The sequence below is a fragment of the Diplotaxodon limnothrissa genome, linkage group LG3 (genome assembly GCF_057381915.1).
Source record: "Diplotaxodon limnothrissa isolate DT_005_m linkage group LG3, D_limnothrissa_male_GT1.1, whole genome shotgun sequence".
Taxonomy (NCBI): domain Eukaryota; kingdom Metazoa; phylum Chordata; class Actinopteri; order Cichliformes; family Cichlidae; genus Diplotaxodon; species Diplotaxodon limnothrissa.
The window spans coordinates 23,282,199-23,308,822 of record NC_140598.1 but is presented as its reverse complement, the minus strand read 5'-3'; the positions used below and the strand labels follow the sequence as shown (position 1 = coordinate 23,308,822).

At 41.9% G+C, this 26,624-nt stretch overlaps 2 protein-coding genes across 2 annotated transcripts in view; one reads left to right on the top strand and one right to left on the bottom strand.

The window, feature by feature from the left end:
- The window catches only part of LOC146635015 (Fc receptor-like protein 4), a 42,266-nt gene extending 17,569 nt beyond the window's left edge, over positions 1-24,697 (top strand). The window contains exons 2-7 of the mRNA XM_085349806.1: positions 2,519-2,554; positions 2,681-2,953; positions 3,033-3,278; positions 3,363-3,530; positions 10,813-10,941; positions 24,654-24,697. Of these exons, the coding sequence (XP_085205932.1) occupies positions 2,519-2,554; positions 2,681-2,953; positions 3,033-3,278; positions 3,363-3,530; positions 10,813-10,941; positions 24,654-24,697 (896 nt within the window). The remainder of the gene's footprint in view (positions 1-2,518; positions 2,555-2,680; positions 2,954-3,032; positions 3,279-3,362; positions 3,531-10,812; positions 10,942-24,653) is intronic.
- The window catches only part of LOC146635014 (cell adhesion molecule CEACAM5-like), a 152,926-nt gene that overhangs the window by 72,718 nt on the left and 53,584 nt on the right, over positions 1-26,624 (bottom strand). The window lies entirely within an intron of this gene.

The following is a 26,624-nucleotide window of genomic DNA, read 5'->3' as shown; positions in this document are numbered from 1 at the left end:
TGTTTTGGACCAGATGGTCTCGTGAATATCTTCCACTTCTGCAAGAGCGCCAGAAGTGGCTGAAACCAAGAAGAAACTTCGTGGTCGGAGATCTTGTGCTGCTGGTGGACAGTTCTTCTCCACGCAACTCCTGGCTCATGGGGAGAGTGGTTGAGACGTTGCCAGACTCAAGTGGAACAGTCCGAAGATTGAAAGTAAAAACTAAAAGCAACATCCTGGAAAGACCTGTTAACAAGTTGTGTCTTCTGGAGGAGGCTTCATCCGAGCGATGAAGAGAAAGAATGTTTGTTCATGGACATTACAATTAGGTTGGCTCTTAATGATTAATGTGTAAGTTAGTAATTGTTTAGTTCTCTCACCTAACCAATTAGGGGCCGGATGATGTAAGAGCCAATTAAAGGTTAATTTTATTTGTACTGGTAAAATGATTAGAGGAGAAATATATATGTTTGATGTTAAGAATATAATTCTAGTTGATTTTAAAATACTGTTTGTTAAATGTATAGAATATAGAAGTGCAACATTCTAATGCGCTTTTTAGTATTTTGGGCTTCCGGCACACTGTAATTACGTAGTTGGGGAGTCGGATAAGCTGGAAGCAACACAGTTTTTTGACCGAGTCTTGCCATGTAAACTAAAAGTGTCAATAAACATATTGTTTGCAAGAAGGATACTTGGACTTGCTCGCGTTTCAATGCATGTTGCCGGACTGACTCCTAACGGCGGTACAGAAGAGTGAAATAGGGACGGAGTGCCGCCGCTACACTAATTATGTTGATGCTTTTTCCGCTGAAGTATCAGAATGTATGGTCAAAACTCTGATTGTGCACCCTCTGTTGGAGCCAACTAAGAACTTTTCTGTCGATACAGAGTTAACCCCGGACAGTTTGAATTCATTTTTAACATGTACTGCTGAATCTATGAATGACGCTGTGGGTTCGCAATCCAAGAATGGGGAGAGAGACTTAACGGGCTGTTTCTGCCCTGTTCTCTTAGAGCAGAGAAGCCTAAGGAGAACTGTTTCTTCTGAACTGGTTCAGCTACTTAAACCGAGCCCTAGAGGCTCAGGGGAGCCTATACCACCCCCTGCATCATGCTCACTACAAACACCTCTTCAACCGTTAGCTCATTCAGCAGCCCAGCTAGCTGTTCAGCTGCCCTCAGCTCAGTCAGCTGCCCAGTTAGCTCCTCCGTTACCTATAGCTCAATCATCTGCTCCTTCAGTAGTTTCGTTCTCATCACTACACAGCAAAATCTCCAGTGTTAAATTAACACTGGAGAGTGTCTATATGGGTCCACACCTCTGAGTGTTAAATACAACACTGTTGAGTGTTAAATTAACACTTTTGACAGTGTTATATGTTTAAAAGTAACCTAGTCAGTTTTGAAGATTAACAAAGACTAACACTGAGCAGTGCTGATTTTCTAACACTGGAATATTTCTAACCTTTTGAGTTATTTTCCAGTGTTAGAAAATCAGCACTGCTCAGGATATTGAGTCGGGCAGCGAGGTAGTAGTGGCGGAGAGGTGTGGTGTGAGGTGGAGAAAGGCCTGCATGGTCGGGGAAAGCGATTCCAATAGCCATGGCAGGCCGGAAAAGAGCCGTTGTAGCCGATTTTCCGCTGCGCGGCGAAGCTCTTCCGGGGGGTGTTCCAGCCATAGGCTGAGAAGATTCTCCACAGTGAAAATGATGTCGTCCTTTAGCTCCTCAGAAGGGTTGCAAGCCACTGGGTCCATAGTGGCTGGTTAGTACTGTCACGGGGTGCCGAGGCAGGCCGTGTGGATTAATAACGGACCCAAGATGCAGACTGCTAAAGTGGAGGGTGAGCTTTATTTACAACCGGAGAAGTACAACAAAAAAGGGTGGCGAGAAACAGAACGGTAAAAACTCTAAACTGGGAAAACTAAACTAAACACAAAACCAGAACACGAACGAGGGTACCTTGCAGGGAGAATGACCAGGAAGGCGGAGGAATAAACACAGAATGGAGGAGGGGAAATAACACAGACGAAACAGCAACTAACAGAGGCCGACACGGGGTTAAAATACACAGAAGGATAACGAGGGGATGAGACACAAAAGGAGGGAACAGCTGGGGAACAGCTCCGACCTGACGAGACAGGGGAAAAGTAAACTGAACACACTGAGAACAGACACGGACCTACAAAGTAAAACAGGAAACACATACACGTAATGACATAACACACCAACTTAACACAGACTGGGGGACAGAACATAAGAACATGAACCATGAAACAGAAGAGTATAAACACCCAAGGTACCCAAAACCACAGAATACCAATAAACTAAACATAAACACGGAGTCACAGACTCCGGACCATGACAAATACATGCTTTTGAGTGTTTTCTTGTCCAAATTTTATTGAAACGTGTTGCACCAAACAGAAAACGAGTACATATATCAGAGAGAGACATGTTTGTGTGTTTGTCAGCTGTTTGTGTGAAGTTGTTCTTTATGTTCACCTCAAATCAACCTGAGTGTCATTTCTCTTTAGTTCTGATCTCACTGCTGAGCTGCACAACAAACCAAGGTCAGTAACCTTCTTCTGTCACAGTTTAAACCTGAGAAATGCTCACTGATATGACCTGATTGGGTTCACATTTCACAATGTAAAGTCTAACAGATCATCAGTTTTTTTTTATTTTAACCCTCACAGCTCGTCTGACTGTGAGTCCCAGCAGCTCTCAGTTCTTTGAAGGAGACTTTGTGTCTCTGAGCTGTGAGGAGGACGACAGCTCTGCTGGATGGACTCTGAGGAGAAACACAAGCACACGACAGAGGACTCAGTGTGGAACAGATGGGTGGGGAAAACGAGCTCGTTCGACTAATTCTTCCTGTAACATCACTATGATGTCTCATGACAGTGGAGTTTACTGGTGTGAGTCCAGAGAGGGTCCCATCAGTAACATGGTTAACCTGACAGTCACTGGTAAGCTGAGTGTGTGGAGTTAGTGTTGATGAAGCTGTGTGTAAATGGATGAAATGCTGTAGTTTGTCTCTGTCTTGAGGTGGATCAGTGATCCTGCAGAGTCCTGTCCTCCCTGTGATGGAGGGAGATGACGTCACTCTGCTCTGTAAAACAAAGACCACTCCTTCCAACCTCCCAGCTGCTTTCTATAAAGATGGCTCCCTCATCAGGAAGCAGCCTACAGGTCACATGACCATCCAGCATGTTTCCAGGTCTGATGAAGGCCTCGACAAGTGTGACATCAGCGGTCATGGAGAGTCTCCATCCAGCTGGATCACTGTCACAGGTGACACACTCACCTGTCTGTGTTTCTGCAGGTTTCAACATTCACAATGTGACGACAACTTAATGACTGTTTGCTTTATTTTAGACAAACACACCACCACACCTCCTTCTGGTTCCACCCCGACCACTCTTCCTCCATCGCTCTTTCCTCCTGTTCTTTCTGTGTTGTCATGTGTTGGATCAGTCTGTGTTGTGGTTCTACTGGTGTTACTGGTTCTGCTGGTGAGACGATGTGTTCAGAGGAAACCTGAAGGTGAGACTCGGAGTTCTGAATTTTAAATAAATACTGTTCATTGCGATGTTTTGTGTTTTGATCTCTGGGTATTTTAGCATTTACAAACATTTGGAAAATGAATATTTCAATAATTTCATCGTCCATTTAGATTCTTAAATGTTTACTTTGGTTTATTTCGACAGATCAAGAAAAAGGTAGACATGACAATAGTGTCATTGAAGATGACATCATGTACAGTGACATCAAAATATCACATCATCAACAAGAGCGAACCAGTCGAATCAGAGATAGATTTTTTTCATTATTCATTTTTTTTGTGGCGATTGTATGGGGAGAGGGAGGGGTTAAAAAACATTATGCTCAAATCTGTATATACACATCTTCTTAGAGTCAATACTGGACTGGGGTCAGACTAAAATAAATTAATTCCCCTCAGATATTTTTTTTCCAAAGATTCTTTCTTTTGTTATCAATAGTTCTCATCACGCTGATTGATGTCCAAGGGGTCTCCTTTAGGGTTGCCAACTCCCTGAAAAATAAATAAGGGACACCTCGTGGCCAGGGCCGGGCGACCCAGTTGTCTTCACCCTTCCAAGTGTGGTGAATTTTCTAGCTCTTTTTTTGTGTGTGAAATTATTTTTTTAACCATTTGACTTGAAGTTGATTTAAGTAGATGCATATTCTATTCTTTGTGATATGAACACATGTGAAACAAATCATCATTTAGCCATTTATTTTTAGCTCAAAATGACAACATTAACACAATAAAACAGGTCTCTTCTCTTAAACAGAAGCCTGTCATGCTTAACTTTTGAGAATATAAGTAAATCTTTCTTTAAAAGTGTCACGGTTTGCCGGGGCGAGCCGTGTGTAGTTGTAGAAAGGACCCAAAAGGCGGCAGCTCTGGTGCAGGTGAATATTTATTTACAAGGTGGGTACAAACAGCACTGGTGGGAAAACAGGAAACCGGAAACCTAAACTGGGTAAACTAACAACACAAACCAGAAACGAAGATGCAGGGAGGTCCGGGGAAATCCATACAGAGAGACGCAGGGAGACCGAGGGGAAACAACACAGACGAACCAGCAACTACCAAGACAGAAGAGACCACTTAAATACACTCAGAGAACACAGGGAGATTACACACAGGTGGAGAACACAGCTGGGAGTGATTACGTGACGAGACTAGGGAGGCAAACTGAAAACACTCACATAAGACGCAGACCTTCACAATAAAACAGGAAACACATACACGCAATGACATAACACACCAACTTAACACAGACTGGGGGACATAGAACATAGGAACATGAACCATGAAACAGAAGAGTACAAAAACCCAAGGTAACCAAAACCACAGAATACTAATAAACTAAACATAAACACGGAGTCGCAGACTCCGGATCATGACAGGACCCCCCCCCCCCTCAAAGGCTGGCTCCAGACAGCCCAACAAGAAACAAAACAGCCAGAAAAAACAGAAAACAACCCGACCAGGGCGGGCGGCGGGGGTCCAGGACGGAGGGCTCGAGGCAAAACAAAACAGGAGCACCAGAAGGTCAAAAGACAAAAAGAAAAACAAAACACGAGTCCAAAACCAAAAGAAAACAGAAAACAACCCGACCAGGGCGGGCGGCGGGGGTCCAGGACGGAGGGCTCGAGGCAAAACAAAACAGGAGCACCAGAAGGTCAAAAGACAAAAAGAAAAACAAAACACAAGTCCAAAACCAAAAGAAAAGAAGCACACCTGAGCACAGGAAAACAGAGTCCAAAACAGAAGAGGCCAGGGGGCCGGCCAGCACAGGAGTCCAAACAGTTCAGGGCGCCGACCGTGCGGACGGCAACGGCGGCGACGTGGACACAGTTCGGGAGGCCGACCGTGCGGAAGGCAACGGCGACGGCGGTCCGGGGGCCGGCCGTGCGGAAGGCAACGGCGACGAATCAGGTCACGAGCTGATCTTGTCACAAATCGAATAATAACCAGCTTGGTTTGGGTTTCTTCTGAGTTTCGCTGTAGCGGCCCAGGGAATGAACTACATCAATGCTGTTTTTGAATCCTGCACTTGTTTCCCCGGCAACAGTGCAGCAGATGTCAAGTACTGTCAAGATGTCTTCTTGCTTTTGCTCAGGGACACCTGAGAGCCTGAGATTCCATCTCCGATGGTATCTTTCAACTTCGTTGACCTTCAGTTCTACTTGAGACATTCTGCTGCTGTTTTTTTCACAAGTAGCTTTAACGGTTTTGGTGACATTCTTCAAAGATTCTACTTCCAAGAACATGAAGTCAATAGACTTCTTCATGGCCTCGATGTTAACAGTATTCTTGCTGATCATAGCCTCCAGATTATCTGAGCGCTCATTAATTAAAGTAGCATTGTTGTTTTGCACATCAGCAAGAGTTATAATAATGGATTGGATTTATATAGCGCTTTTCAAGGCACCCAAAGTGCTTTACAATACCACTATTCATTCACTCTCACATTAATACACTGGTGGAGGCAAGCTACAGTTGTAGCCACAGCTGCCCTGGGGCAGACTGACAGAAGCGAGGCTGCCATATCGCACCATCGGCCCCTCTGGCCAACACCAGTAGGCAAATAGGGTAAAGTGTCTTGCCCAAGGACACAACGACCAAGACAGAGAGCCCAGTGATCGAACTGGCAACCTTCCGGTTACAGATGCGATTCCCAACCCCCTGAGCCACAGTCGCCCTTTGTCACCTTTGTGTTTTTTACCATCTGGTCTGGCTGGAGTATCGGAGTCCGAGTCCGGCAGTGGCATCAGTTCAGGACTTTTGCTGCGGTTGTAGTCATGTTCGGCAGTCACGGTATTCTTGGGGCTGGTTTTTGAGCCAGCTACACCTGTGTTTCTCTCCATTTCCTTGGTTGCTCCTTTGATTAGACTTTTAAATTTCATGGGTGTTTCTTTTTCCTTCCTTTTGCTACCCTGAGTTGTTGGAAACATTTCTGAGGTAACAGAGCTTTCCTGCTGTTAGCTGAGCTATCGCTTTGCAAAGAGGCTAGGGTCACGTAAAAGTTCTTTGAAGTATGGTTCAGGAAGCCGTTACTTAGAAGTGCCGCATACGTGTACTGAATAAACAGTCAATAGGATAACTCACTTGTGATTCAGAGAAAAAACGAAAGGGAAGTAAAACTGCAACAAATGTCTGTCCTCCTCCAGAAAATCTTATGTATGTCGGAGCACTTTTGGAAATATGTTATGTATTGATAAACCGAGCAGATATTTGAAGTTTACACAGCTACATTCTCGCCTGAAAATATCTGAAAACTTTATTTTGTGACCCAGAAAGAGTAATAAAAGTAATTTTAAAACTAAGTAGCTGTTGCCACTGTTGGAAACTGGAATTGGCTGAGCAGCGCTATGAATTCTGGGATAGGTTGGGTCACGAAGGATACACCCAACCCATCCCTCAAATCTGAGGAAAAGGAGGATGCATTTGTCGGCCACATTTGGAGAAGTCTTTGAGTTTGGACAGCCTTTGTCGCCCCTGAATTTGGACACAGCTATGATACGGAGACTGCTTCTTCTTCGGCGTTTAACGGCAGCTGGCATCCTTGTAGATGCAGTGCTGCCATCTTCTGTTTCAGTCCGTTATTACACTCTTAAATCCTACTATTTATTCCTGCGTCTTTTAGGATCTTACAAAGCTTCAAACGACGCATTGACTATTAAATTAGTCGTTGACGATCATAATCGTGACTAGTCGACGAATCGTGGCAGCCCTACTTCATATACGGTTATGTTAGCTATATTGTATTATGTCTGAATATGTCACTTATTTATTCACCTTATTTATCATTTATTTGTATTATATAGTTCCTTTGTAGAAAACCACACACACACACCCCTGTGACTACAGCCACAGGAATTGAGTTGTGAGAATTGTGCCTCAAACCAAACCTCAATCTCCTTATTCTATACAATTTGTTCTTAAGTGGTGTTCTGTCCGACACACCGGGGTGACCGTAGTGCTAAAGAGTGACTCCCTATCCCTGATATCTCCACTACAGTAAAAATGTTCTCTGATAACACTCAGGCTACGTTCACACTGCAGGTCTTAATGCTCAATTCCGATTTTTTGATCAAATCCATTTTTTTTTTTGGTCTGGTTGTTCACACTACAAATAAAATGTGACAACAAACGCGCTCTAGTGTGAACGGTTCACGACTCTCAAAGCGGCCCGAATCCGTGCAGAGGTATACATGGACACGTAGTTGGAACCAGGAGTGGTGTGATTGGGATGTGAGAGAAAACCTCAGTTTCTGTCCATTGACTCGCTCCGTCTCCAGTTTCCGCTGCCATGCTTTCTCGTTTGTCTTCTCCGGCGCTGATAATTGGCGTCTGTCTTGTGTCAGTGACATAAAAGACAGATTTAATGCAACATGACCATTCAAACAGCAGTCGTTTTCTAAAACATCAGATATGTATCGGATTCAGTACCACATACGAAAGTGACCTGGGTCGGATTTAAAAATATCGGATTTGTGCTGTTCACACTGTCATACCATGATCGGATATGGGTCGCATAGGGTCAAAGTCAGATTTGATGCGGATTCGCCTGCAGTGTGAACATAGCCTATTACACCTGGTGATTGGCCAGACCATTGGTTGATATTGACAAGGTGGAGAAAAAAAAGCTGTTTCAAGATCCCACTATTCAATGTGTGTGTGTGTGTGTGTGTGTGTGTGTGTGTGTGTGTGTGTGTGTGTGTGTGTGTGTGTGTGTGTGTTCACTTTTAGATATTCACCACAGTATATTTAAGAGATTAGATAAACCTTTAGTTCCACACGTGGGAAATTGTTTGGTCACGGCAGAAAGTACTAGTTTTAGAACAGTAAAAGTTAAGATAAACACAATAGAATAGGATAAGATCAAATATAATAACATACTATACAACAGGAACAAAATACAATAGAGTACTATACAAAATAGAATAAAATACTATGTATCAGGAAAATTGCATTTGGTTATATTGCACATCAGGAATACTGTTACAATTGTGTATGTGGTGTGTGCGTGTCTGTCTGTCTGGCTTGCATGTGTGTGGTCATCTCCAAAGACTATGTTGTGGAGTCTGAAAGCAGTTGGAAGGAAAGACTTGTAGAATTTCACCGTCCTACATCGTGAGTGCCGCAGCCTGCCACTGAAGAAGCATACAGCAGGGATGACAGCTTAGCCACCATTCTTATGTCACTCACCACCTCCACTGGGTCCAGGGTTAGGGTTAGGGTTAGCCCATCCTAGAAGAGAGCTGGCCCTCCGGATCTCCTGTACCCAGCAGAGATGCTGCCCTAACCCTATCAACATAGGCAAACAGTAGATCGCTATCATTACTGACTAAATCGCATCTTTGGTTTCACCTGCACAAGTGCCAAGGTAGTGTTAGGAATAAAATAAATATTTTTTAATGTGTATCTGCTCATTATATTGTTTTATGTACTTTAATAATGAAGGCTTGTAGAGCAAGGCCACCTTTGACTCACAGATAAGTGCTCGGCCAGACTGAAAAACAGGAAGTTGCAGTGCACAGGCATATTAATAGATATAGGCACAAAAAAGAGGAACTTTCCATATAAGCAGTGTTCGAGACTGTGTGACGTGTAAAGTACTGAAATAACACCATATAAGTCACAGCTGATGATGCTAATGTTAGAGAGCTCTTGCAACTGGCGTCTGAGGTGTGCAGGGGTCTCTCTCTCTGGAAGATGATTGAATAAAAAGAACTATAACTGTTTTAACACACTATGAGTCGGTTTTCTCTGTTTTGTCATGGGGAAAAAAGAATCAGGTTCAATAGTAGGTCTCCCTGCAGAATTGGTTTTCCCTTCATCGGGAGCAGCGCTGGGCTCTCCAAATCACGGACAAACAGGATCCCACATTCTTGATTTTTAGTTCACAAACACTTGTTGTAATGAGTAACTACTCCTGACATGTTGGAGATGTTAGTTCTTTATACACTAAAGTTACAGCGGGATACAAATAACATCAGGCTGATGCTGCCACGATTTGTTCCCTCGGTTCAAATCACAGACAAACAGGATCCCACAGCTGTTTATGTTTTTAAACCCATTTTGCACAGAGAGACATTTTTTGAAAAATGTATTGACAGCAATGTTGAATATTATTACACAGGAAAAGAACAACAACATGTAAAATAATCACACCGTGACGCCTCTGCCTTTGTAAATGGAGGGACAGTAACTGCATGTAAAACCTGAAGACAGTCAGATTAACAGTATTTTGTCTCTATCTGCCATTCTGCAATTCATCTCATGTAAACAATAACGTGGCGCACAGCGTGAAGTGAAAAAAGGCACATACCTTTGACGTTGCATGACGAACTCTGTATTCCTCGTCTACACGTAAACGCAACAAAGGAGCTTTAAAAATCTCCATTTTCTGTGATTCGAAATGCCGTTTGCGTGTGGACGAAACAGCTGCGTTTTCACAAATACCTGTGTAGGTGCGGACGTAGCGTAAAAGAGTTAGTAGTTTATTTTATTACTACCTGTCATTTATTGCAGATTACTTGTATTGCTTAACTGTTTACTAAATGTTTGAGGTGTGAAATCAACTGCAATGGAGCAAAATATGGCTGTGTGTGGTTGGAGGATGTGTTTGTGCGTGTGCGCATACACGCGCGAAGGGGGGGGGGTTGCGAATATTTTTCTTGTAAAACAAAGGGGGGCCCAGCAAAAAAAGTTTGGGAACCACTGCATTAATGTAATAACGTGGTTAGCCTACTCAACGTAAATTACACACGAACAACATTAAGCTACTCACGCAGAGAAGAACGGCTGCTGCTGCCATCATCATCCGTCATCATTTCTGCTACACTGGCAGGGCTAGGGGCCAGGACTCTCCTCTTCGGGTTTTTGGGGTTTGTTGCTAACTCCGGGTCCGATAACATGCACCACACCCGCAGTAGATGTGCACGGTGTGAGGTCTTGCAGTAAGCTATCAAATACGGTGCATTTCTCGGGTTTTTTTTAATCTTTTTCTGTGAAGTACAGCCAGACTTTTGACCACTTCGCCTTGGGCATTTTTAATCTGTAGCTCTCCTCTAAGAGAACGTACGCACCTGGGCCCGCCTACTATCCTCGGAAACGTGCCATCATGGCACCGGATACCAGTACCCATCCCTAGTGACGATTGCAAAGATTTTAGCCAAGTGTGTTGACCTGGAGCAGAACTACAAAATAAAAGCTAAGCTGAGATTAAATATCATAAAAGATGTCTTCATCCTCCTGATACCATTTGTGTATTTTATTGTGCAGACAGTGATCCAGCTGCAGTCTACTCAGCAGTGAGAACTGAAGATGTCACTTATGGACAAATCATCATCAAAGACAAGAAGAAAAAACCTAAGATGAGAGGTACAGCTGCCCTCCTTTGTGTTCATCAGGGTTCACTTCTAAAGGAATTAATGATTTACTTTAAGCTACAGTGGATATGAACAGTGTGCAATGAAAATTAAAAGGTTTTTGTGATAAAAAATGAGACCACAATAAATAATTTCACACGCTGGACCCATGTCCTTATTTTAGGTCTGACAGCGTTTTAGTAGATAAAGGCTTGGACGTGAATTGAGCTGCAGTTTAGGGAAGGCCTCAAAGGGCGGGGGCGGCGTTTGGGCCTGGCTGATGCCCATATGCTAAATAGAAGTGAAGAAGTTAAAGAATTGAAAAGCGGAGGGAGGATGGGGCACGTAAATGAGAATGAGCAGCTTGTGGAGCTGGGGGAACCTATATAGACAAGAACCAGAATGAGTGTGTTTGGAGGCGTGGTCCCACACCTGAAATTCTGATACTTTATCTCTAGTTCAAAACTCTTCCAATCTTAGATGTAACCTATAACCTGTAAGAATTAAGTCAAACAAAAAATCATTTACTGCAAAAAATATATCATGTGAATGTGATGAAAATGTACATCAAGCTGGTTGCATAAGTGTGTACACCCTTAAACTAATACTTTGTTGAAACACCTTTTAATTTAATCATACCATCAAGCCTTCTTGGGTACACACCTGCCAAGAATTAAAGACAATTAAAGTCAATCAATTACAGAGATTGTAAAAGTCAGCTGTGCTAGTAGGGCATGACAGTTACTCTGTCGCCTGCCACAGTAAAATTCATGAGTTGCATCATCAAATGGATCTTATTGTTGAAAGTTATCAGCTAAAAGAACAGTACAAAAATGTTTACAGCACTAGACATAGCATGGAGCACAGTGTTGTTATCTGTTGAGACCAAGGTTGAACTTTATCCACAATTCCAAAAGTTACATTTAATGCAAGCTTCAAATCAATGGTGAAGCATGGTGGTGGCAGCATTATGTTTTGTGGTTGCTTTTCTTTATCTGGAACTGGAGCTTTAGTCAAGGTGGAGGCAATTATGAGCGCTTCAAAATACAAGCCTCTTTTGACCCAAAACAATCAGGCATCTGCTAGAAAGTTAAAGATGACTCTCACCTTTTAACATGACAGTGTTGTCAAGCATACATCCAAATCAACATGGCTTCACCAAAAGATAATAAAGTGTTGGCTGGAGCCCAGACCTAAATCGAAATCTGTGGAGTGATCTGAAGACGGTTGTGAACAAGAGATTCCCTTATAATCTGACAGTGCGTAAATATTGCAGAGTCAAGATGTGCTGATAGACTCGTGCGAAGAAGACTAGATGCTGTGATTAAATCAGAAGGTGCTTCAACAAAGGAGCCATGCAACCATCTTTTTTCCATAACAGATTTGTTTGTTTTTCATTTGAATGGTAGAGGTTAAAGGTCACATTTAAAATATGGAAAGTTTTCAAATGGTTTAATGTAGTCTTATTTTTTAACATCACACACTTGGCATTTTAGCACGTGTGTACTTTTTATATCCACTGTACATGCTAATAATATGGTCATCCTATTCACGATAGTATAGGCTAACAGTTGATAATTAGCACAAGGCTGAAGTGACTATGAAGATTACTAAACATTGTTGCACTGGTTACTTTAAGAATGTCAGGAAAATGGTTGTTAGTCAACTTGTGAACACAAACACAGTCAATTTCCCCTAACTACAGACAGTGTTGGGGAGTAACGGAATACATGTACCGCCGTTACGTATTTAAAATACAAAATATGAGTAACTGTATTCCGTTACAGTTACCGTTTAAAAAGGTGGTATTCAGAATACAGTTACTTTGTTGAAATAAATGGATTACACTGCGGTACTTTCCTGTTTCATTTTGTCGCGGGTCAGGACTGTTTGGGTTTTGTTTGACAGCTACGTTCTGTTGTTCCAGCGTTACGGTTGCCATGGTTACAGAGCGACACTCTCTCTCTCTCTCTGCGACTGTTTGTTTCCTGGGTGGGAGAGCGCCTTTTCGTTGTTGTTGTGCTAAGCTAACAGGCAGAACGCTACAAGCATAGCTCTAAAGAATGTAGCATCATGGGCAGTGTAGTCCGCGTTGCAGGGAGAATGGACTGCCATACACGTTATGGGTCTGTGAGCGCGAGGAGGGAGAAAAAGGGGAGTGGAAAGGTACGAGTTGTCATCGAGCAAAAACGGGAGCTGGAAGCATGTAAATATAATAATAACGTTGGAATGGAATACATTTTAAAAGTAACCTTCCCAACACTGACAACAGAACACATCAAACTTTAAGCATACCTCACAACCATAAGTATGTGATTAAATTAACTGCTAAAACAGCTCTGTGAAGGTTTTCTCAAACAAAGAGGAAATGGTGATTGTTGGAGACCTTTTTTTTTCAGCCATGGATTGATCCATATTTGTGTTTGTGGCAGAGTGTGTGTTCACATTGTGATCAAGAATAATATTAGCAGGGTGACGGTGAGGAGGAAGCATAGTCCTAAACAGAAGCCCCAGGTACACCACCAACCCATTCATGTGTCTAACCATTTTTCCCCACTCGGCGACACACCCGCCGGGGGTCAAACTCTGGTAATTGGTGATTCTGTTCTCAGACATGTGAAGCTAGAGACACCGGCAACCATAGTCAATTGTCTTCCAGGGGCCAGAGCAGGCGACATTGAAGGAAATTTAAAACTGCTGGCTAAGGGTAAACGTAAATTCAGTAAAATCATAATTCACGTCGGCAGTAATGACACCCGGTTACGCCAATCGGAGGTCACTAAAATCAATATTGAATCGGTTTGCAACTTTGCCAAAACAATGTCGGACTCTGTAGTTTTCTCTGGCCCCTCCCCAATCAGACCAGGAGCGACATGTTTAGCCGCATGTTCTCCTTAAATTGCTGGCTGTCTGAGTGGTGTCCCAGAAACGATGTGGGCTTCATAGATAATTGGCAAACCTTCTGGAGGAAACCTGGTCTTGTTAGGAGAGACGGCATCCATCCCACTTTGGATGGAGCAGCTCTCGTTTCTAGAAATATGGACAAATACCCAGAGTTGGGACCAGGAAGCAGAGTTGCAGTCTTACACGCCTCTGCAGCTTCTCTCCTCCTGCTACCCCCCCAAAAACCCATCTCCATAGAGACTGTGTCAGCTTCCCAACAAACTAAAAACAAACTAAAAACCAGCAACAAACAACTTAAACATAAACAATCACAAAGAAAGAACAATACAGTATCCACATCTGAACCAAAGAGTAAAACAGTGAAATGTGGATTATTAAATATTAGGTCTCTCTCCTCCAAGTCTCTGTTAGTACATGACTTAATAATTGATCAACAAATCGATTTACTCTGCCTTACAGAAACCTGGTTGCAGCAGGATGATTATGTTAGTTTTAATGAATCAACACCCCCGAGTCATTCTAACTACCAGAAATCTCGAAGCACAGGCCGAGGGGGCGGTGTGGCAGCAATTTTTCACACCAGCCTATTAATTAATGAAAGACCAAGACAGACTTTTAATTCATTTGAAAGCCTGATGCTTAACATTGTCCACCCCAGCTGTGAAACTGAGAAACCAGTCTCACTTGTTATCATCTATCGTCCACCTGGGCCTTACACAGAGTTTCTGTCTGATTTCTCAGACTTTATATCTAATTTAGTTCTGAGCTCAGATAAAATAATTATTGTGTGTGATTTTAACATCCATGTAGATGCTAAAAATGACAGCCTCAACATGGCATTTAATCTGTTATTAGACTCAATTGGTTTCTCTCAAAATGTAAAAGAACCCACCCACCACTTTAATCACACTCTAGATCTTGTTTTAACATATGGCATAGAAACTGAACATTTAACAGTGTTTCCTGAAAACCCTCTCCTGTCTGATCATTTCCTGATAACATTTACATTTACAATAATTGATTACACAGCGGTGAAGAGTAGACTTTATCAAAGTAGATGTCTTTCTGAAAGCGCTGTAACTAAGTTTAAGAATATAATCCACCCACTGTTATCATCTTCAATGCCCTGTACCAACACAGAGCAGAGCAGCTATCTGAACGCTAGCCCAACAGAGGTCGATTATCTTGTTAATAATTTCACCTCCTCACTACGTACGACTCTGGATACTGTAGCTCCTGTGAAAACTAAGGTCTCTAATCAGAAGTACCTGACTCCGTGGTATAATTCTCAAACACGTAACCTAAAGCAGATGACTCGTAATCTGGAGAGGAAATGGCGTGTCACAAATTTAGAGTATCATCATTTAGCCTGGAGAAATAGTTTGCTGCTTTATAAGAAAGCCCTCCGCAAAGCCAGAACATCTTACTATTCATCACTGATTGAAGAAAATAAGAACAACCACAGGTTTCTCTTCAGCACTGTAGCCAGGCTGACAAAAAGTCAGAGCTCTTTTGAGCCAACCATCCCTTTAACGTTAACTAGTAATGACTTCATGAACTTCTTCACAAATAAAATTTTTATCATTAGAGGAAAAATTACCAATAATCATCCCACAGATGTAATATTATCTACAGCTACTCTTAGTACCATTGATGTTAAGTTAGACTCTTTTTCTCCAATTGATCTTTCTGAGTTAACTTCAATAATTACTTCCTCCAAACCATCAACGTGTCTTTTAGACCCCATTCTTACAAAACTGCTCAAAGAAGTCCTGCCATTAATTAATTCTTCGATCTTAAATATGATCAACCTATCTCTAATAATCAGCTATGTACCACAGGCCTTCAAGCTGGCAGTAGTTAAACCCTTACTTAAAAAGCCATCTCTAGACTCAGCAGTCTTAGCTAATTATAGGCCAATCTCCAACCTTCCTTTCATATCAAAAATCCTTGAAAGAGTAGTTGTCAAACAGCTAACAGATCATCTGCAGAGGAATGGTTTATTTGAAGAGTTTCAGTCAGGTTTCAGAGCTCAGCACAGCACAGAAACAGCTTTAGTGAAGGTTACAAATGATCTTCTTATGGCCTCTGACAGTGGACTCATCTCTGTGCTTGTCCTGCTAGACCTTAGTGCAGCATTCGATACTGTTGACCATAATGTCCTATTAGAGCGATTAGAACATGCTGTAGGTATTACAGGTACTGCACTGCAGTGGTTTGTATCATATCTATCTAATAGACTGTTTGTGCATGTAAATGGAGAGTCCTCTTCACACACTGAGGTTAATTATGGAGTTCCACAGGGTTCAGTGCTAGGACCAATTCTGTTTACATTATACATGCTTCCCTTAGGCAGTATCATTAGAAGACATAGCATACATTTACACTGCTATGCAGATGACACCCAGCTCTATCTGTCCATGAAGCCAGATAACACACACCAATTAGTTAAACTGCAGGAATGTCTTAAAGACATAAAGACCTGGATGGCCGCTAACTTTTTGCTTCTTAGTTCAGATCAAACTGAGGTTATTGTACTCGGCCCTGAAAAGCTTAGAACTATGGTATCTAACCAGATTCTTACGCTGGATGGCATTACCTTGGCCTCCAGTAACACTGTGAGGAACCTTGGAGTCATTTTTGACCAGGACATGTCCTTCAACGCACATATTAAACAAATATGTAAGACTGCGTTCTTCCATTTGCGCAACATCTCTAAAATTAGAAATATCCTGTCTCAGAGTGACGCTGAAAAACTAGTTCATGCATTTATTACTTCCAGGCTGGACTACTGTAATTCATTATTATCAGGATGTCCAAAAAACTCACTGAAAAGCCTTCAGCTAATCCAAAATGCTGCAGCAAGAGTACTGACAGGGACTAGAAAGAGAGAGCATATTTCTCCTGTTTTGGCTTCCCTTCATTGGCTTCCTGTTAAATCCAGAATTGAATTCAAAATCCTGCTCCTCACATACAAGGTCTTAAATAATCAGGCCCCATCATATCTTAATGACCTTGTAGTACCATATCACCCTATTAGAGCACTTCACTCTCGCTCTGCAGGCCTACTTGTTGTTCCTAGAGTATTTAAAAGTAGAATGGGAGGCAGAGCCTTCAGTTTTCAGGCCCCTCTTCTGTGGAACCAGCTTCCAGTTTGGATTCGGGAGACAGACACTATCTCTACTTTTAAGATTAGGCCGAGGCCCCGCTGCACTTTTTCGGTAAGTTAAACGTGTTTGTAAGCTAATCCGTAACTACAGAGCTAAGATGAGCACTTGGCTGTCGGGTAAACTTATTTTGTAAAGTTCGTTTAGCTAATCTGTGCAGGTGAATGAATTTACCCTGACTAAAGAAATCAAGAGAAACACCCCGGGCTGCTCAGTCACTATTTACCGTTACTGTACTTTTATTACAAGTATTATTGTCATGGTCCTGGGTCGTTGACCCAGCGTTTTGTGTTTTGTGATTATTTCCCTCTGTTCTAGTTATTCTGTGTCCTCCCCCCTTGTGTCCGGTTCGGGTTCTAGATTTCCTGTTTTGTTCTGAAAGTCTGTGTCTGTTGTCATTGTGTTCAGCTTGTGTCCTCCAGTCATCATGTGTATTCAGATCAGCTGTTCTTCCCTCCTGTGTGCGATTACCCGATTACCGTGTGTGTGTGTGTGTGTGTGTGTGTGTGTATAGTGGGTGTCGGTCTGTGTTCGTTGTCGGCTCGTCTGTGTTTCTTGGTATCCTGGTCCTTGGTCTGCGTCTCTCTGCTCCGCTCTCCGTTTTGTAAGATTTCAGGTTTGCTCTTTAGTTTCTCCCAGTTTAGGTTTGTCATTACTCATGCTTCATTGCCTGTTTTTGCCACTGCCACCGTGTAAATAAACTTCACTCGTATCATCAGTTTGCTGCATTTTGGGTCCTCCTTTTCCTCCACTCCACACGGCTCACTCCGCCAGCCGTGACAATTATAGTGTAAAAGCAACAGGCTGCACCCTGCTTCAGCTCCTGTGCAGAGCTGATTATAGTCAGATATTTAATATATTAACACAGAATAACGCCTATATATCAGCATTAACAGGACCTCATTTTTGTGTTTCAGAGAGCTACTGATCTTTTTAAAATAAACTTTATTTAGAACAATAACAATGAAAATCTCAACCAGACAATCGAATCATTCCGTACACTCCCCTTTCTTTTCTCCCAATCAGAGGAAAACACATTATTGCGAAAGAGTTAGTAGTATTTTTTTTAATTGCACAGAAATATAATGTACAACAACTGTGGCAATCTCTACAACGATTCTATTTTCCCAACATGAAATAGTATCAGAACAGGCTGAATTCCAACATATAGAAGATAGATAATGAACAGGAAGTACAAACAACAACAAATAAATAAATAAAAACAAACCCCAAACAGAATCAAAGCAAACAAAAAATAAAAACAAAAAAGGATAATTAAAAGACGTTATACCTTAGGGGTTTTCTAGCAGATCTAGTTCAGTAATCATATGATTCAGAACCAGGGCCCTATTTCAGGAAGCCGGTTTAGAAAACTCAGAGTGAAAAACGATACGCAGGGTTGAGTAACCCTGAACTGTCCAACTCGGAATATTCGGTTTCAGAAAGGCTGATAACAATTAGTTCAGTCAACGCGGAGTTGCTTTAACCCCAAGTGAAGCGCGCGGACGAGGATACATAAAGCCCTGATAAGCGGAGCACAGATTAAGCGAGTCACCATGGAGACGGAGGGAAAGAAGGCGCGGTCAATGTATTTTACAGCGCTTGAGGCCGAAATTCTGATGGCAGCATATGCCGATAACATGCAAATTCCGCGAAAAAAAGTAACACAGCCTCAGCTGCAAAACAAAGGGAGCATGCATGGCAAAACATAGCCGACAGAGTCAATGCGTGAGTGTTAATATAAACATTGATCTAGGGATTTCCACCCATTTAACACGTTATTTTATCATATGTTATTTTATTTGTTATTTTATACATTTTATTTTGTGATGTGATGTGAGCGCAGGTGCAACCCAACAGGCCCCAAACGTGCCTGGCAGCAAGTAAAAATGAAATATAAAAATATAGTCCAAACAGGTAAGGTGTAATTGTATTATGAGCCATAGTGCTTGGTCTGTTTGTCCCATGTAAATCAATTGCAGTTAGAGGCTACATTAATTTCCTTTCTGTAAGCACTTATTGAAATTATCTGAGCACATTACAAGTACATATTTGCTTACTCTGTATGCTCAAATGTGACCCGTTATAGCCAACAGAAAAAAAGCGGAGGCCCGAAAAACAGGTGGGGGTCCTCCACCACCACCACTCACAGAGGCTGAGCAGTTGGCCCTCAGCCAAAACAGTGGGCGCCCTGTGGCTGAAGGCATCTCTGCGGGGACATCCTCTGAGTCAATAACCCCGCAAGACACAAGTGCCTACATAAGAGGTAAATTCAAAATAATACATGATGTGCATACATCCTTTCTTCACAGTCACCTTCGCAGTGCTACTCATTCATTTGATAAACTCTTTACCATAATGGATTATTTTGTAGTGAAGTTATTTTCCTACTGATTTTGCCTTCCCTCAGTCTTGGTTGTCTTTGAGAGCATAATGACAATGAAGTGTAAGGTGATTGGTATGTTTGTTAATTGCCATTTGGTCCCTTGTAAGTTATAAGTGACCTGTATAAACCTCATATTCTATCAGTTGATGGTGGTGGTGTACTGCATCTGGTGCAGCCTCCTGTTGAGCCAGACCAACATGCAGTTGTGAGTAATACTCCACAGATTATATGAGGTTACAGTAGAACAGCAATGTTGTTTATTTCTTTACTACAGGAAAATAATGGAGAAACATTGACAGCTGTTACAGAGGAGGAAGCAACAGAGACACTTTATGAGGTTTACATCTTTTAATACTTTGTGTACAGGAAACACAGGTGACCAATAAAGCCAGTTGAACAAAAAATCTGTTTATTCTTCTTTCAACATGTTGAGGTGATGGGTCAAAAGAAATGATTGTGACATATGGTGTCTCTGACTGCACTTCCATCTTGTATGTCCGTGGGAGGGTCAGGATGTTCATGGTTTGGATCACTGCTGTTTGGTTCAGAAGGACAGTGTTCTCCTCTAATTGTGGCAATGTTGTGAAGAATCACACATGCCACAATAATGTCACATGCCCTTTCTGGGGTGACCCTGAGTCTTTGCAGGCACTGGAACCGGGCCTTAAGCATTCCGATAGTCATTTCAATTCTGGCTCTTGTCCTGCAATTAGCCAGATTATATCGCTGCTGTGGGCCCGGTTCAGGGTCAGAGTAAGGGGTAAGCAAATAGGGTAAACATGGATACCCCATATCACCAAGCAAGTAGCCAGTGAACTCTCCTAAGACAGAAGGATACACTTCAGTTCAAATGTCCCTGAAGCAATTGGTCTTTATATATTTTAAAGTATTCTCAACTCACCATGTCCAAATTTTGTGCTCAGTGTACATTCACGGAATATTCGTGAGTCATGTACAGAGCCTGGCCGCTTGGCTTCCACATTTGTGATAATGTTGGCAGCATCACATATGATCTTCACAGTGCAGAGAACACAAATTAGCATCCATTACTATGATGAAATAATTTGTTAGTTTGAAATGCTACAGGGAACTATGTACCTGTACATTAATGCTGTGGAAAGACTTCCTGTTCACATAGTCTCCTTCATTTACTGAAGGAGCAATGATTGGAATGTGAGTGCCATCTGTACAGCCAATCACGCCTGGGAACCCTGAAAATAAATGTAATATTTAAGTAGTAGTTCAAGTATCACCACATCATAAATTAAGTTTTGGTCACCCTGATACCTGCAATTTTGTGGCATCCCTCTTTGATAAATCTTGTGGGTCTATGACCGGGGAACACCACAAACGAGTACAGGAGACGTTTCAGTGCAACGGTAACATTCCTGACTGCCCGACAGACGGTAGCCTTGGAAACGTGCTCAGCGTCACCAATATTATACAGAAAGCTCCCGTTTGCAAAAAAACGAAGTGCAATACAAATAATATGTAATGAACTGAGAGCATGTCCACGATGTGTCACATGCGTAATATATGGCCTGAGGATGTTATCCAAATAACTTATAGATTGTGCTGAAAAACGGTGACGTTCGCACAGACAATCATCAGGAAATGATAAAATGTCCAAACGCGCTCTGATCACTCTCTCCCGGCGGAGAGCTCTGCGGAGAATTTGGGCTTCACGATCTACTGGCTCTTCAAGGAAGGGACACGCCATGTCTGACACTTCCTACTGTCAGGTTTGCCTGACAAACCCTTGCTTAAAAGCAGCTCAAAAGAAAACAGACGGTATAGAGACCGATTGCGTCCAGAGGTGAAGCAGCGGTACTTTAAAAAATCAGAGTGCATCGCAAATCTGGACCCATATGAAATACGGCAGTGGAGTAAAGACCCAGACGACTTACCGCCACTGTCCTACCCCGATATCTTCACGTATCTTGTTTGTGGAGTAAGCGCTTACACAGCGAACCAGTTTCGTAATTACAAGTCACTGGAGGCGCACATCCAATTTACAAATGGCTGGGTGCAAGATTTGGCTATTTTCAAGCCGCCAAACTCTGAGTACGTCGTCAAAGTAAGTCAGCTGGAGTGCATCGAGTGAAATAGCCATTTTCCACCCCCCACCATAATTAATGTTATACATTTATCATTGAACTGCTAAAATATCGTTATCATATTATATGCCCGTAATTGTAAAGTACATGCAAATTAACACATTGATAATCGGGCAAATTATTAACGCCAATTTGTGTCCTTCCTGTCTCATTTCATTTATTGTCTTTACATCAACCAATCAAGTCACTCCATTCGATGTTTGATCGCAATTTCTATAACTTCCGAGACCACCAACGATGATATTATTCAGCTATAAAGTGTGATGTGAACATATTTAGAACTTACCGGAATGAAAATGTCTTGAGCACACGAACTGATATCTGGAGACGTAACAGAACTTGATATCAGCTCGTCTCACGGCTGCTATCCAGGCTAGACGCCTTCGTTTGGTAACATCCGATACATGAGCTCCTTCATGTTGCTTCCAGGTTGGGAAAGCATAAAAAGACAATCCAAACTTATTCCCGTGCCGGTCGTAAGATCGAACATTGCAGCCGACAACACAGCAAGTACGAACCATGGCTATGCTTTCGCTCCTTACTTAGCCCCCCAAAATGGCGGATCGGGCCAAAATCCTTTCCACGCCCACCCCCGTGACATCACGCTCCAAAGCCCTATTAACCTCTGTCTCTCTTCCACAGCATGTCTTTTATCCTGTCTTCCTTCTCTCACCCCAACCGGTCGCAGCAGATGGCCCCGCCCCTCTCTGAGCCTGGTTCTGCCGGAGGTTTCTTCCTGTTAAAAGGGAGTTTTTCCTTCCCACTGTTGCCAAAGTGCTTGCTCATAGGGGGTCATATGATTGTTGGGTTTCCCTCTGTATGTATTATGGTCAGTGTTGAATTGAATTGAATTGAATTGAATATGTCAGAGCTTAGAGATGTATTTTAGGTGGAATAAAATATCTAGATTTTATTTGGTCCAAAAGTTCAGCTTACATGAATTGGATGTCAAGTGTGTTGCAAATTTAGCATTGCTGTCACTGAGCAACAAACATCAAAAACAGCCCAGATTAGACCCAAGTATTCTTTTTTTTTTACAATTATTAACTTTGTTTTGTGTGTAAAACCACAGCAGCAACATCCTGTTGTTGACTGCAGTTAGTCTGATGTAGGTGAGACTTCTCACCACGCTTCGGGTTTCGCTAATAATAGTGTTCATGTTGTGAGAACATGTTTGTTTTTTGCTCTGTGGTGAAGAGTTTCAGTCTGTTTTAACTGAAGGTGGCAGCTTTGTGGTCATCCACTTCTCTTTTACACAGAAACCCCTCCCAGTTCTTTGTATGGAGGTGCTGTTTCACAGCTGGGGTGTTGGGGGGGAGGCTGTGAAAAGCTGCTGCAGTTTATAAAAGGCACCACTTAATGTCTTTGCAATGCTACATTTGAAAAAACGAATTAAATGTTTTTCCATTTCTCTGGGGCAATCTCATCACATCATAGGTTCTTCTGCTTGACCATCTCCGATTTTCATAAAAACATTATGGTCCAAAGGTTAAACACATGGAATGACTGCTGTGGAATTTTTTCTTGTCATCAAAATGGATCAGCATCTAAACTTTGGGACAGATAAATCATAGTATTGGTTAGTTATAATCAAAGAAAGAATTAGGCTGTCCTGTTAAGTTCAATATGTATTCACACTAATAAGAAACTTCACATTGTAAATGACGATGTTGAAAATGTTCTAAATGTATTACAGACAGAGATCCAGCTGCAGTCTACTCAGCAATGAGAACTGGGGTCTTTCGTTCTACACGGTGCATTTCAAGATCCTGTACCCATCCGTCGGTAAACTGTACCTGGGCTTGTTGCAGTGACCTGAAGTTATTGAACTTCATGAGTGTATGCACTCACTCCAAGAACCGTATAATTATAAATCTGAGCGTGGTGAAAGTTGGGCAGCACGCTAATGTCTTTTGTCCCTCTGTGTGCTCGTAAGGGTCTGACACTTTCACTCCTTTGATTTTTTCCTCATATCTTTTCTTTGCCTTTTCGTCGAGTCTGTCTTTGTAATGTCCGTGATTGTTCTCCTTTTGTTTTGTACATTCATTTTTTGGGGGGCAAAGAAAAAGCAAGAAGGTATTGGAACCGGAGAATGAACGTTTTGCGGTGCTGCAAATGCTTGCGTTTGATGCTGTACTTGGATTGTTTTGCCACGAGTTCCCGGCATGCAATGCACGAAAGTCAACTGGTCTGTCAATCTCTATAAGCTGGAAATATTGGCTTCGTTTTTGTACAGTGGGAGAAAGTGCAGCCAGGTCTTGCATCTTTTCTACAGTCATTGTTCTGAACATTTGGACATATGTGTTGCTAAATTATTCTAGAAGACACAAAATTTTTTGTACTGTCCAAACATGTTTGTTAGGCCTTGTTGCTAAAGCCTATATAATGTAAGTCAGTCTTGCAAAAATGTCACTAAGTTAACAATAAGGTAAAGCAGTGAAGGACAAAACCAAACCAACTGATCCCACAAAAACTTAGTGAGGGCCTCCAACAATGACCTCCTAACAATCAGCTCAGTTCTTGTAGATTTAATTTATTTTGAGAAGCCATGCAGAAATTTACCTAAATACTTTTTGTCTGATTGTCTGTTTACAATCTAAAAGAGAGGAGGTAGGTTTTTGAGAAAATTAAAGGATTTTCAGTGCACCTCATGGTGATAAAAATACGGTACATTTCTACCTTTCTCATGGATGTCTTAAGAAGAAGTTAAAGTGTGAGCACCTGATGAGATTTCAACATACAGTTAAAGTGTGAGCAGTATGGAAGCTCTGTGATTTGTATCTGAGCTGGTTCCCAGTAAAGTCTGAACTGGGACTGTGTGTGATGCAGAGAGGTTGAGATTCAAGATTCTTTATTCATCACATGCATAGTTATACAAGTACAACATGCAGTGAAATGTAACCTGACACGCTCCTCGACTGGGCAAAAGGGGAGAGAAGAAGAACATTATATTTTATATACATTAAGTGAATGCGCAGTAGTAGCATTGTATGCAGCAAGCAGGTGAATTCTGCTTATAGAATTCATCTGGGGGGATTGCTTGGGGATAGAAGCTCCTCTTGAGTCTCTCTGCCCGGAGGGTGCAGAACCTTCTGCCAGCTTGCAGATTAGAAGTGTTGATTGAACTACAAAGCTTGTAATCATGTTTCCTGTTGGTTGAACTGTGTGTGTTTGTGTTCAGACTTTAAACCAGAGCCAGACGTCGTCTACTCTTCACTGAAGTAGTCCACCAGTCCAACAACTGACGTCCAGCTGCTGGTCTCTAACTGGTCCCTCCAGCACCTCAGACCAGAGGACATCCACATGTTACAGATTTTTATATGTTTTGTGTCTTTTTTATCCCTGAATTAGACTCTGATGACCCAGAACTACTTCTGGAAGACAGTTCATTGACTTGATGTTTGTTGGCTTTTGTTCCCACAGCAGTGAACAGTTTCTCTGCAGGATTAATAAACTTTTGGTCTCAGATGTTTTCCTCCTGTGGTTTTGTGGGTTTCAAAAAGGCATCTGATGGAGAATTTGAGTTGTTCTGGTTTGGTTGTGGCTAAACTACACACACCTCTCTTCGCTGACGAAAACAAACAATAAAGACTAAACCACAACCTCAGCCTAAAAACAGCCAGAGCATCATTTAGTGTCTTTAAACCACACAGAGAAGCTTCAGTGCAGGATGTTTGTGTTTGAGATGGAAAACTTTTAGCTCTTTGTTTCCTCAAAACCAACCAGCAGCCACTGACATGGTGAACACTTCAGTTTTATTAATTGTTCAGTTTTCTTTAAAAAATAAACATAATTCTGCAGTAGTAGTTAGCATGGACATTGGCTCATCTTTTAGTTTTATATGATAATTTTAACTATGTTTAAACTCTTTTTTTTAAAAATAATATATTTTGTTGTCCGTCAGGGAAATTAAAACCATATAATGACTTTGTGTACAGGGAATAAACTATTAGTTAATTAATTATTTATTGTTATTATTATTATTTAATAAATTAATAAACTATTTCTTTTTTAAAAATTTAACTATCAAGGAAATGTTGCAGATGTGTTTTATTAAATTATATAAACAAGGAGGAGGCAAAGACAGGTGAGCAGTGTTCTTTAAAAGATTGATGGAAATCAGTTCATTGACTTGTTCCATGTATGCCCTGCTTGCTAGTAGACAGGGCATACAGGGCATGGAACGCCATAACAAGTGTCCAGCATAGTACACAGTAACATTTGTGCTCAGTGTAACCAAAGAAGTGTGTGTTAAAAACCAGATTTATGAGATTTTTAGGTTTTTATGGCCAAATAGAAAATAATAGAATCAAAGTGAAATTTGAAACATTCAGAATAACAATGAGTTCAAAGTGTGAGGAGGTCTGATGTTCCAACAGTGTTCAGGCTGAAAATTATTACCTGCAATGCTCCAGTTTGACCTCATGGTGGCAGTGCTGCCTCACTGTTGTAATGGCTACACTCAGACTACAGGAGAGAACAAGAGGGCTCTACTAAAAAAGTCTCAGTTATGTGTGCCATTACTGTATTTAACACACACATAAGGCGCACTGGATCATAGGGCGCATACAAGTACCGTATGCGTATTTAAAAATGAAGCGGGAGCAAACCTGAGTTCGGTACCTTACTCACATTTTTTATTACCAGTAATCGTCATCATCAACAACACACAAGCATACAAGTGTGTGTATTTAAAAATAAAGCAGGAGCAAAACAAAGTTTGGTACTCACATTTTTATCATCAATCAAACCCATCGAAGTCCTCATCCTCTGTGTCTGAATTGAACAGCTGCGCTAAATCTCCATCAAACATGCCAGGTTCACTTTCTTCACTGTCAGAGTCACTTTCTGTGCCGTGCGGCTCCTCGGAAATGATGCCGGCTTTTGTGAAAGCTCGAACAACAGTGCCAGCAGCCATGTTAGCCCAAGCATCTACAATCCATTGGCAAATTGTGGCGTAACTCGCCCGGCGCTGCCTTCCACTCTTGGTGAAACTGGTCTCCATCGGTCATCCATCGCTGGATGTGTTTGTCGCCAATGTGTTTGCTGCAGTAGGAGCGGAAGATGGCCAGCTTTTCCTTATAATCCGCTGGAAGTTGCTGCGCTACCGTAGTCCTGGTCCGGATGGAAAAATGGCATCGTTTCATAAAAA